The sequence below is a fragment of the Heptranchias perlo genome, chromosome 9 (assembly GCF_035084215.1).
Source record: "Heptranchias perlo isolate sHepPer1 chromosome 9, sHepPer1.hap1, whole genome shotgun sequence".
NCBI lineage: Eukaryota > Metazoa > Chordata > Chondrichthyes > Hexanchiformes > Hexanchidae > Heptranchias > Heptranchias perlo.
In genome coordinates, this window is record NC_090333.1 from 22,736,466 (window position 1) to 22,749,244 (window position 12,779).

A 12,779-nucleotide genomic window follows, 5' to 3' on the forward strand; every position below is an offset into this window, starting at 1 on the left:
ACAACATCCTGGTTGTAGCGCTGAAAACTTGTGCTCCAGAACTAGCCGCACCTCTAGCCAAACTGTTCCAGTACAGCTACAACACTGGCATCTACCCGACAATGTGGAAAATTGCACAGGTTTGTCCTGTCCACAAAAAGCAGGACAAATCCAATCGGGCCAATTACCGCCCCATCAGTCTACTCTCAATCATCAGCAAAGTGATGGAAGGTGTCATCGACAGTGCTATCAAGCGGCACTTACTCACCAATAACCTGCTCATTGATGCTCAGTTTGGGTTCCGCCAGGACCACTTGACTCCAGACCTCATTACAGCCTTGGTCCAAACATGGACAAAAGAGCTGAATTCCAGAGGTGAGGTGAGAGCGACTGCCCTTGACATCAAGGCAGCATTTGACCGAGTGTGGCACCAAGGAGCCCTAGTAAAATTGAAGTCAATGGGAATCAGGGGGAAAACTCTCCAGTGGTTGGAGTCATACCTAGCACAAAGGAAGATGGTAGTGGTTGTTGGAGGCCAATCATCTCAGCCCCAGGACATTGCTGCAGGAGTTCCTCAGGGCAGTGTCCTAGGCCCAACCATCTTCAGCTGCTTCATCAATGACCTTCCCTCCATCATAAGGTCAGAAATGGGGATGTTCGCTGATGATTGCACAGTGTTCAGTTCCATTCGCAACCCCTCAGATAATGAAGCAGTCCGTGTCCGCATGCAGCAAGACCTGGACAACATCCAGGCTTGGGCTGATAAGTGGCAAGTAACATTCGCGCCAGACAAGTGCCAGGCAATGACCATCTCCAACAAGAGAGAGTCTAACCACCTCCCCTTAATATTCAACGGCATTACCATTGCTCAATCCCCCACCAACAATATCTTGGGGGTCACCATTGACCAGAATCTTAACTGGACCAGCCACATAAATACTGTGGCTACAAGACCAGGTCAGAGGCTGGATATTCTGCGGCGAGTGACTCACCTCCTGACTCCCCAAAGCCTTTCCACCATCTACAAGGCTCAAGTCAGGAGTGTGATGGGATACTCTCCACTTGCCTGGATGAGTGCAGCTCCAACAACACTCAAGAAGCTCGACACCATCCTGGACAAAGCAGCCCGCTTGATTGGCACCCCATCCACCACCCTAAATATTCACTCCCTTCACCACTGGCGCACAGTGGCTGCAGTGTGTACCATCTACAGGATGCACTGCAGCAACTCGCCAAGGCTTCTTCGACAGCACCTCCCAAACCTGCGACCTCTACCACCTAGAAGGACAAGGGCAGCAGGCACATGGGAACAACACCCACCTGCATGTTCCCCTCCAAGTCACACACCATCCCGACTTGGAAATATATCGCCGTTCCTTCATCGTCGCTGGGTCAAAATCCTGGAATTCCCTTCCTAACAGCACTGTGGGAGAACCTTCACCACACGGACTGCAGCGGTTCAAGAAGGCGGCTCACCACCACCTTCTCAAGGGCAATTAGGGATGGGCAATAAATGCTGGCCTCGCCAGCGACGCCCACATCCCATGAACAAATAAAAAAAAACCACACTTCCCGCTCTCCATGGCTCGGAATAAAATTCCAGGCCAAAGTGTTTCAGTTCAACTGAATAATGTAACTCCTATTCTTGTAGCTATTGTTCAGATACAAGAGTAACATTTTTTTTTATTGAAGGAGGAGGGATGTTTGTATTAAAATGTTTTGGTTGTGATTTGTCAGCACTTAGAGATGAGGTTGACTTTTAAAAAAAATCAGTAATATTTGCTCCTAAAATAGATTGTGCTCCGGAAACACTCCAGAAATTAAGTAGCATGGTGGTGTGATCTTTCAAAATTGGAAGGCAAATTCATGGGGTTAGTTCAAGACTACTTTCTTGTATGGCATGTTTGAAAGTGAAGCATTTTAGTATTTAATAATAGGCTGAGACAGTTGAAAAATGTTAAGGTCGGATAGCATTTGAGTACTGGCGATAACAATATTGATAGTTTTTTATGAGGTAACAGAAAGGGTAGATGAGAGCATTGTAGTTGATGTGGTGTATATGGACTTTCAAAAGGCATTTGATAAAGTGCCACATGTAGGCTTGTCAGCAAAATTGTGGCCCATGGAATAAAGGAGGCAATAATAGTGATGAACGGTTGTTTTTCGGACTGGAGGGAGGTATACAGTGGTGTTCCCCAGGGGTCGGTGCTGGCACTACTGCTTTTCTTGATATATATTAATAACTTGGACTTGGGTGCACAGGGCACAATTTCAAAATTTGCAGATGACACAAAACTTGGAAGTGTAATGAACAGTGAGGAGGATAGTGATAGACCAAGAGGATATAAACAGGCTGGTGCAATGGGCAGACATGTGGCAGATGAAATTTAACGTAGAAAAATGTGAGGTGATGCATTTTGGTTAGAAGAACGAGGAGAGGCAATATAAACTAGAGGACACAATTCTAAAAGGGGTAAAGGAACCGCGAGATCTGGGGGTATATGCACACAAATCGTTGAAGGTGGCAGGGCAGGTTGAGAAAGCGGTTAAAAAACCACATGGGATCCTGGGCTTTATAAATAGAGGCATAGAGTACAAAAGTAAGGAAGTTATGATGAACCTTTATAAAACACTGGTTTGGCCACAACTGGGGTATTGTGTCCAGTTTTGGGCACCGCACTTTAGGAAAGATGTGAAGGCCTTAGAGAGAGTGCAGAAGAGATTTATTAGAATGATTTCAGGGATGAGGGACTTTAATTACATGAGAACATAAGAAATAGGAGCAGGAGTAGGCCATACAGCCCCTCGAGCCTGCTCCGCCATTCAGTTAAATCCTGGCTGATCTTCGACCTCAACTTCACTTTCCCGTCCAATCCCCATATCCCTTGATACCCCGAGAGTCCAAGACCCAGATTTTCAAAGGAAATTGTGGCTGCGTTGGGGGCGGGGGGACAATTAAAGCCGGCTGGATGATCGTTAAAGAAGCAAATGTACCTCGTTGAGGTACTTAAGGTACTTTATTTCTGACATAGTAGATAGTTAAAACAATTTTAAACTTACCTGGGCGGCTTTCCCACGGCTTCCGATTCACGCCTGGTGAAGTGCCGGATCAGGCAAAAATAAACAAAATATATTAAATAAAAAACCATTGCACAAATTTAAAAAACAAAATAAACCTACCTTTCCGCCCTGCTCCGATGACCCCCTCTCCCCCCCCGATGTCTTCCTCTCCGATCTCCCCCTCTCCCCACCCCAATGACCCTCTCCCAGGTGAACTCCCCATCTCCCCCTCTCCCTCCCGATCTCCCCCTCTCTTCCCCCGGGATCTCCCATTCTCCCCCCACGATCTCCCGTTCTCCCCCCCCCCGATCTACAGCGGCCTCCACTCTCTGTTCTAGCACCGGATGACGTCTCGCTTTCTCTCTTTAGCTCCTCTCCTCTCTCTCTCAGTATCTACCCTCTCAAGCCCCCTCAGAATCTTGTACGTTTCAACGAGATCACCTCTCATTCTTCTAACCTCCAGAGAGTATAGGCCCATTCTACACAATCTCTTCTCATAGGACAACCCTCTCATCCCAGGAATTAATCTAGTGAACCTTTGTTGTACCCCCTCTAAGGCAAGTACATCCTTCCTTAGATAAGGAGACCAAAACTGTACACGGTACTCCAGGTGAGGTCTCACCAAAGCATTATACAATTGTAGTAAAACCTCCTTACTCTTGTACTCCAACCGCCTTGCAATAAAGGCCAACATTCCATTTTCCTTCCTAATTGCTTGTTGTACCTGCATGCAAACTTTTTGTGTTTCTTATATGAGGACACGCAAGTCTCTCTGAACACCAACATTTAATAGTTTCTCACCATTTAAAAAATATTCCGTTTTCCTATTCTTCCTACCAAAGTGAATAACCTCACATTTCCCCACGTTATACTCCATCTGCCACCTTCTTGCCCACTCACTTAACCTGTCTATATCCCTTTGCAGACTCTTTGTATCCTCCTCACAGCTTACTTTCCCACCTAGCTTTGTATCATCAGCAAACTTGGATATATTACACTCGGTCCCTTCATTTAAGTCATTAATATAGATTGTAAATAGCTGAGGCCCAAGCACCGATCCTTGTGGTACCCCACTAGTTACAGCCTGCCAACCCGAGAATGACCCGTTTATCCCTACTCTCTGTTTTCTGTCCTTTAACCAATCCTCTATCCATGCTAATATATTACCACCAACCCCATGAGCCCTAACCTTATGTATCAATCTTTTATGTGGCACCTTATCGAATGCCTTTTGAAAGTCCAGATATATTACATTCACTGGTTCTCCTTTATCTACCCTGCTAGCTATATCCTCAGAAAATCTAATAAATTTGATAAACACTTTTTCCCTTTCATAAAACCATGTTGACTCTGCTTAATTATATTATGATTTTCTCAGTGCCTTGTTACCACTTCCTTAATAATGGATTCCAGCATTTTCCCGACGACCGATGTCAGGCTAACTGGCCTGTAGTTCCCTGTTTTCTCTCTCCCTCCCTCCTTGAATAGCAGGGTAACATTTGCTACCTTCCAATCCACTGGAACTGTTCCAGAATTTAGAGAATTTTGGAAGATCATAACCAATGCATCCATTATCTCTGCAGCCACCTCTTTTAGAACCCTCGGATGTAGGCCATCAGGTCCGGGGATTTGTCGGCTTTTAGTCGCATTAGTTTGTCCATTACTTTTTCTCTAGTGATATTAATTGTTTTAAGTTCCTCACTCTCATTTACTCCTTGGTTCCCCACTATTTCTGATATGCTTTTTGTGTCTTCTACTGTGAAGACTGAAGCAAAATATTTGTTTAACGCATCTGCCATTTCCAGATTCCCCATTATAATTTCTCCTGTCTCAGCCTGTAAGGGACCAACGTTTATTTTTGCTACTCTCTTCCTTTTTACATACTTGTAGAAGCTCATACAATCCGTTTTTATATTTTTTGCTGGTTTACTTTCATATTCTTTTTTCTCCCTTTTTATCAATTTTTTTGGATGTTCTTCATTGATTTCTCCAGTCTGTCCAAGTAATCTAGGTTGGTTATGTGGATAGACTGGAGAAGCTGGGATTGTTCTCCTTGAAACAGAGAAGGTTGCGAGGAGATTTGATAGAGGTATTCAAAATCGTGAAGGGTCTAGACAGAGTAGATAAGAGAAACTGTTCCCATTGGTGAATGGTCAAGAACCAGAGGGCATAGATTTAAGATGATTGGCAAAAGAACCAAAGGTGACATGGGGAAAAACTTTTTTACACAGCGAGTGGTTAGGATCTGGAATGCACTGCCCGATGGGGTGGTGGAGGCAGATTCAATCATGGCCTTCAAAAGGGAACTGGATAAGTACTTGAAAAGAAAAAAATTGCAGGGCTACAGGGATAGGTTGGGGAAGTGGGACTAGCTGGATTGCTCTTGCGTAGAGCTGGCGCAGACTCAATGGGCCAAATGGCCTCCTTCCATGCTGTAACCTTTCTATGATCTTATGATTCTACAATGTCAGTAGATTTGACCAGGTGTAGCAAAAGGTAGTCGGGTAAATATACTGAAGTTCTTATTAAGCATCTTAGGATAATGGCAAAGGAGGATAAATTGGGAGGGGGAATAGGAGTCAGCCTTAAGCAAAAGAATAGAACTGTATGGATGAAGTGGAGAAGGCGCAAATGAGGTGCATTCCCTAACCAAGTAGACACAAGTTCTGGAATATGGTGATTAGAGCAAAGGTAATAAATAGCCCATCATGTATGAAAAGAATAAAAGTTGAAGTATTAAAATGCAGACCAGACAAGGAACTGGGTTGGAGGGTATGTACAATCATTATAAGTGCTGGGACAAAATTCTATGGATGGTGAAATAATATATTTAGGTTACAGTTGGAGTTGAAAAAAAATGATCTTTTGCCCTCCCCTCCTAAATATAGATGACTGCTGGAACTGGGCTCTCACCATTAGACTTGTGTGGTTTTTAATTACGACTGCAGTCACTGGGTATCCATGTTATTCGTCTTCATGGGCTGCTTAGGTGCATACTATGAAGCCTTGTGGGCCACGATAAAGTTTAGAACCACGTTCCCATTAGTTTGCTTATATTGCAAGCTGCAAATAGTAACAGATCTTGCTTCAAAATCCAGCAATGAAGTAACAGCTCCAAGAACAGCCCTTTCCAAGCCCCCAGGCCAATGAATTTCAAATAGGACAATCCAGCAAATATGAAGTACAAGTGCAAATAGACCTGAGTTGCCAGGCACACTGTTTGACATATCCCATGGACCATAGTTTGGACACACCTGCTACAACCAAATGAGTAATACTGCAGCCTTGAAACAGCAAGGAATTCCTTCATGCCCAAGAGATGATTAACAGGATCTTGAAAATAGCAAAGCCAGAATAAGTGCCAAATTTAATGACCAGCTAAATGGAATTGGAGACAATGGGGACAATTAAGAATGAAGACATGGTGGTCTCAGCAAAAGCGACTAGGGATTGGAAAATAATTAAAATGTTGCTATTCAGGGCAAATTGGCTGGATTTTACGAGATGAGGTTTTATACAAGGAACAGGAAACAATAGTGATGGGGAAATTACCTGTTATTAATCCATCTGATGATGCATCATTAGAATAAAAATTCAAAATTTGAATGTGGTTTTAAAAAAACCTGGTATATGTCTATGCAAGTATCAAAGCAACAAGGGACCAATTATACCTTGGTAATTCATGCCAGACTAAGTGCTTTTAGTAATGTTAGATGTAGAAAACTATTTTCTGGTATTATGTTTGTCAGTAAATTAAATAATGAGCAGGAGCTTATAATTCCACTATTCAGAATAGTAAAATTGCAGTTTTGCTCTGGAGCATCTGAATGAGTGTGGGAATGTTTAGTGTGGTGGATATCTGCCACGATAATTGATCACCCAGTGCTGTACCACATGCTGAATATTCTCTGTGGTTATATTGGCAGATCGTGGATGAGCTGCGAGATCAGATACTCTCACTGCGCTTTCCCCAGCGTGTTCAGAGCAAAGAAGCAACACCAAAAATCAAGAGGAAACTGCTGGGAAACACTTCTCCTTCAAAGTCTCCCCCACTACCTGCCACACAACTGGCACTTTCTGATCGGCCTTGTGTTGTTATATTGAAAAAACCACTGGAAAAGCTCCTCATTAGGTATTGGTCAACGAACAATGAATTGGGAAACCTCTGCTATGACACGATAACTGTTTCAACTTTGGGCCTGAATCCCTGTAACAGCATAACAACATTAACGTATCAAAGGAAATGTAATGTAATGTTAGGCATGCATCGGTGTATCTACATGTTGGCATACCCATATCAGAAATGGTGTAGTACTAGAGCATGTATGAATGTAACTGGTAGAACTATGTAATAATAAACTAGTATTAGAGAGGGTCATGTAATATCAGGCAGATTTAAAAAAGGAGGTAAGCGTGTATGTGGGAGATGTATTTCCCACCCTGAAAAAATCTTGATAAGGTTTTAAATCTAGTACCTTTTATAGATGATATTTGAATTTTTCGTTTAGTTTCCCTTACTTTTTGGGGTTCAAATGTAAGAAGATATGGCAGGGCCACCACAATTGAATATGGAGGTTAAGAAAGAAGATTTCTGGATGTTACTCTCATATTCACTTACGTGCTATTTCATGTCTGCTTCGAAGGTACGAGAAGCTTCCATCAGACTATCGAACTCCCTTTATCTTGAACCTGGACAACTGTGGCCATCCAGCCTCTATGTCGGGAGCTACGACAATGACGACCAATCGCACAGCTTCCTCCACGCTTGCCTCTCTGTCTCGTTACTTCTGCCATCAGCGCTGGGTGTGGTCTGTACAGCCAGGTTTGGGGCCATCAGTGCCCATCACGTCGGCCCAGATCCTTTCTACTCTTACCGAGTAAGAAAATTATTAATATTAGTGATTAGTGTTAGAGTTTTGGTGTGTGGAGAAATATTTAAAAATGGAATCTTAAGTATGCAGGAACACCAAATCTGTTCAGCCTATCAAGCCTATTTTCTTAGTACCACTTTGGCCCAAGTGAATTGAAGGAAAAATATTTTTGAAAACTTACGTCCCTCAACTTCTTGCTGAATCAGGATTTGATACAATTCTGTTCTCTTTGAATTTGTTGTACTAACTGGCATCCTGTTCCATAAACTCATGATTTGATGCATCAAGAAATCTTTTATGCCAAACTTAGTTTGCAGCAGCTTTAATTAATCAAGCTGGTTCTATGCTGAATTTGCACAGAATGCCTCTCTACATCCACTTAATCTATCCTTGACTCCTCTTCCCCATTTAAGTTGTGGTTTTCAAAAGGGAGTCTGCAGATATTTAGGGTTCCATAAGGAGGCCTGGAGACCTGTGAGTTTCATAATGTGAGATCTGGATGTCTGAAAGTGTGCCTGTAATTCCGACAGATGGGTATTCCATGCATAGACTGTCCATCTGGAAGAGGTACACTCTAAACATGTATATGTGACTGCTCATTTATCACTCAAAATTACGAGTGTGTTTTTTAGGCCTTGCTCAGTTGGGCAGTTTTTTGATAGCAGTGGTGACGTGCATCATTTTAAAAAATGTGCATGGGACAATATGCAGGACAAGGAACAACAAACAGTTGGGAGGATTTTCCACCCGTAAAAGAGATTGGATAGTGCAATGAGCGTTCCCTGCAGTATGGGTTCACCTGCAATGGTAGCAGCTTCCTATGTCCGCAGTGCATTATCTACTTCACGACCTCTCCCTATGCTCACAAACCTCAGTCAACACTTGACTGCAAAAGACCCTGAGCATGCTAACAAGTTGCTGGATTTTTTTTAAGTCGGAGCTAAGTGTTTCCATTTTCCCAAAGAAAAACAACAAATCATCACCACTGTCCTAGAGAAAGCCATCCAATTTTTCTTTGTGATCACAAGCACAATGTTTCTATTGCCAGTGCCAACGAAAGACATTTTCTGTAGTGAAGGCACTGTCTATTTGGGTTTGTGATATTATTTTAGAAAAGTTGTAGGACAAGAGATCTGTGAGAGAGTATCAGCATTTGAAGAAGGTTCCCTGCACAAGAAAGTTTGAACACCATTGCTTTAAATCTATCATTAGACGTTATGGAAACATTGCAGACAGCAATTGAAATGTCCCCTGGGCTCAGTGAACCAAACACAAAGGTTAGAAGAAGAATTGTGAAAATTCTAAACAAAAATGGAAAGATTACTTTTCAATATAATTTTTCCATTCACAACAAATGAACTGCAAATAAAGATAAATCTAACTGCCACAAACAGGGCCATTATCATCATCCTAACTGTCCTGTATTGCTGTTCCAATATGTAGGATTCGTCTGTCTGAAGGATTCCACTTTGCTGCCACTGGAGATGGCATTGTCACCATGGTGATTGAGTTACCTATGAAGGTATGGACAAGGTGTTGCTTAGAGTGCCGTAGTTGAAAGTTTACATGGCCAGGTAGCTGAGCATTCCAATTATAATGCGGAGATGCCGGTGATGGACTGGGGTGGACAAATGTACGGAGTCGTACAACACCAGGTTATAGTCCAACAGCTTTATTTGAAATCACAAGCTTTCGGAGCTTTGCTCCTTCGTCAGATCTCACCTGACGAAAGAGCAAAGCTCCGAAAGCTTGTGATTTCAAATAAAGCTGTTGGACTATAACCTGGTGTTGTATGACTCCGTACATTTATTCCAATTATAAGTGACAATCCTACAGTGAAAAGGAAACCGGTCTCCTACTTAGATGGGTACAGATTTGTGTGGCTTGGTCACCACAAGCTCTCCCTCCTTCCTTAATGAAGGAGGCTGGGTGGAGCCTATAAGAATTTGAGAAGGCAGTGATGCTGTCCTGGAAAGCAATGTTAGGAAATTGTTTTGTAAATTAATAAGCCATGTTATTTGCACTGCATATTGAAACTGTTAATCCAGTTAATTCTACCTATTTGGGATTGGCTGACCTGCTTTGTTGGGGCTGTTTGCTAATACAATTTGTTTGGATGCAGGGCAATTCGAGATGCGATGATGACAATGATGAGGTCCACACGTGCCTAGTACAGTACATCATCTTTCCACCTCACTCTGCGTCTACCAAAGACAGGTAAGGTTCTGATATATAAAACTACTGTTCATGAGTTTTCTGGAATCTGTATGTATTAGTCCCTTTTTGGCCTGAACTAAGCAGATTGCTTATGGTAGATGTTGATTCCAGGGGCCAGATAAGAGAAGTAATATTTTAATACCATTGAAACCCAAACACAGTGATAACATTAAATAGTCATTGTGTATTTAGCATGGCTTTTTAATAGAGATGGAGGCTTCATTAGTGATCCCTGCTGCAGTTTTTAATTCTGGATTTCTGAAAATGTTACTTGAGACAAGGCCTCGGAGATGCACAAGAGCATATTTGGGTGAATTATACTTCAGTGATTTATAAAGATTATTTATTCACTGATTACCTCCAGTCAGCTGTTATGTAGCCTTGCCTTTATTGGCATGCCTTTGGCATGCTGGAAACAGGAAATATCACTGTAGGGTATACTAACAAGCTAGCATTCTGCAACACTATCAAATGTGCTATACTGTCAACAATTTTGGCAAGTAGCTCCTCTGATGGCCTAGTAGGTAAAGGCATTACCCGGTGTAGCATAAAGCCATATAGACCGAAAGGTCACAGTTTGATTTGCCGTCTTTGCTGAGTTAATTTATTCCGCTGGCACAACAATTGAGGTGCAACAATTGTCCTCAGCATCTTTAGTTAGGAAAGAGGAAAATCATTATCATCCATTAACCCTTTCTAGAAAGTGTGCCCATATGAATGCCATGCGAGAAGAGGATTGAGCTCAGCTGTGATGGCTCCACACTTGAATGTTCTCCACAGTTGGATAGCCTTCCAGCACTTGATGTTAAGGCTCACAAAGAATGGCCATTTTGATGAAATATCTTGGGGCTGCCTGTGGAACTGTTCTGCAGCAAGAGTTTTTACCTTTTAGAAGAGGTGGGGAGAATTGGAGGTAGGGGAAAAGGCTAGTGGCAAGCACATTGCGAATAAAGGTTCCTACATAACTGGTGAAGGCTCCATTTTTCCCTCATTTGTTGATCTTTCACATATAAATGAAACATTATCCAATTGGAATAATACCACAATCATATTAATTGGCTGTTCTAATGTAGAATGAATGTCCCTGAGTGGTCACAGGGATGATTACTTTTTAAATTACTGAGTGGCAAAAGAGATAGCTAGGGATCATTAGAAGATTTCACTTGGAGCTTAATCAGAAGCTGTATACTGCATGCCCCTCGTATACAAATTTCAGGTCTACACTGGATGTTCTCTCAGATTCAGTGTTGTGGGTTTCTCCTGTAAGCAAAGCCCACGACCCCTACGCCCAGGAGTTTACCTTTGTTGCCCAATATCTAGTCATATGATAGTGCGACTGGGGTGAGAGGGAGGGCGGGTTGTAACATTGAAACCCCTCATTGTATATGCGGGATGCTGGAATGTCGCACATGCTGCCATGTGCGTTTCTCCTGTCCTCTGGAAGGCGGATTGATAAACACTCTAGTACGTCAAGGCCAATTGTACACCAACAAACTGGTATATTTCACATGTAATTTATGAATTATTAGAAAACAGTTTTCAATGAATTTCAAACTATTTCATAGCACACTTCGGAACATAGACTGACATGCTTTGTTATTTTCTATCCTTATTAGCAGGCTAAATTCACAGACCAGCAAATCTCTGTAGCTGGTCAACTCTAATCTTACGAGAAATCTCTCTGTCTATGACTGTTTGTTTGAAATCCAAGTTTCTACCAATTATTTTTGTCTCCCAGCTAGACAGGAAGCCAACAACTGGACCTCTTCCCCTCCTCCTGCTCTACATGCCGGGAAATTGGCTGGTTGAGCTGCCAATCAAACCTACTATCACTCTTTTAGTTGTGGGCGCCTGGCAGCTCCCCCTACTGGACTCAAATAAATGAAGCCATTTCAACATAATGTCACTAGAGTGTCGAAATGAACACCGTTGACATTATATGCAAGAAACACCATCCTGGACAGAGGTTTCACCTGTGTATAATCCCCATTCCCAGAACAGGATGTGCTGTGTGAATTTAATTCCTTGTGAACTGAATTTCATTTAATAGCAACATCTTACTTTAAATTAACCTGAAATCCCTCCAAGGTTAATAGACAGAAATTTCGAAACGTGACACTTCAGTTTAAAGTCAGTATGTGCTGCATATTCTCCTGTTAGGCCTGAGGCATTGAATGACAGAATGAAGTGGCATAGCGGGCATTAAATTGGGCTGTGTAGCGCCCGTTGTTTCGGCGCTTTGCGGCCTCCCGGAGATCAAAGATGTGCCTTGGATGAGCACGCATGCTTCTAGCGTGACGTCGCAGATGCCATCTTGGTAAAGGGTTCAGCGCATGTGCAAATAACGAACGCTGGCATCATACAAAGTATGGAGAAAATGCATTTGATCAGTGTGCAACTCTGATTTAAAGTGATACACACCATTTTGGCACTTAACACTCCATCTAAACATGTCTTAGAATGCCTGGAGGAAACCCCCCGCCCCACCAGCGCTATTTAAAGGGACCATGCAGGATTTACACGTTAATGGCTGGATTATTGTTTCTGGCGGCTGTTGCATTTGTAACTGTTTTTGGAGGTCCCCTATACTTGAATACTAGGACGAGGGATCATAGCCCAACATTTAGAACCAGGACGTACAGGAGTGAAGTT

The 12,779-nt window shown here is 42.6% G+C and overlaps 1 protein-coding gene across 1 annotated transcript in view; it reads left to right on the forward strand.

Annotated features, from left to right (window-relative positions):
* Window positions 1-12,779, forward strand: part of szt2 (SZT2 subunit of KICSTOR complex) — a 207,446-nt gene that overhangs the window by 20,280 nt on the left and 174,387 nt on the right. The window contains exons 15-18 of the mRNA XM_067990021.1: window positions 6,966-7,171; window positions 7,683-7,916; window positions 9,354-9,432; window positions 10,033-10,127. Of these exons, the coding sequence (XP_067846122.1) occupies window positions 6,966-7,171; window positions 7,683-7,916; window positions 9,354-9,432; window positions 10,033-10,127 (614 nt within the window). The remainder of the gene's footprint in view (window positions 1-6,965; window positions 7,172-7,682; window positions 7,917-9,353; window positions 9,433-10,032; window positions 10,128-12,779) is intronic.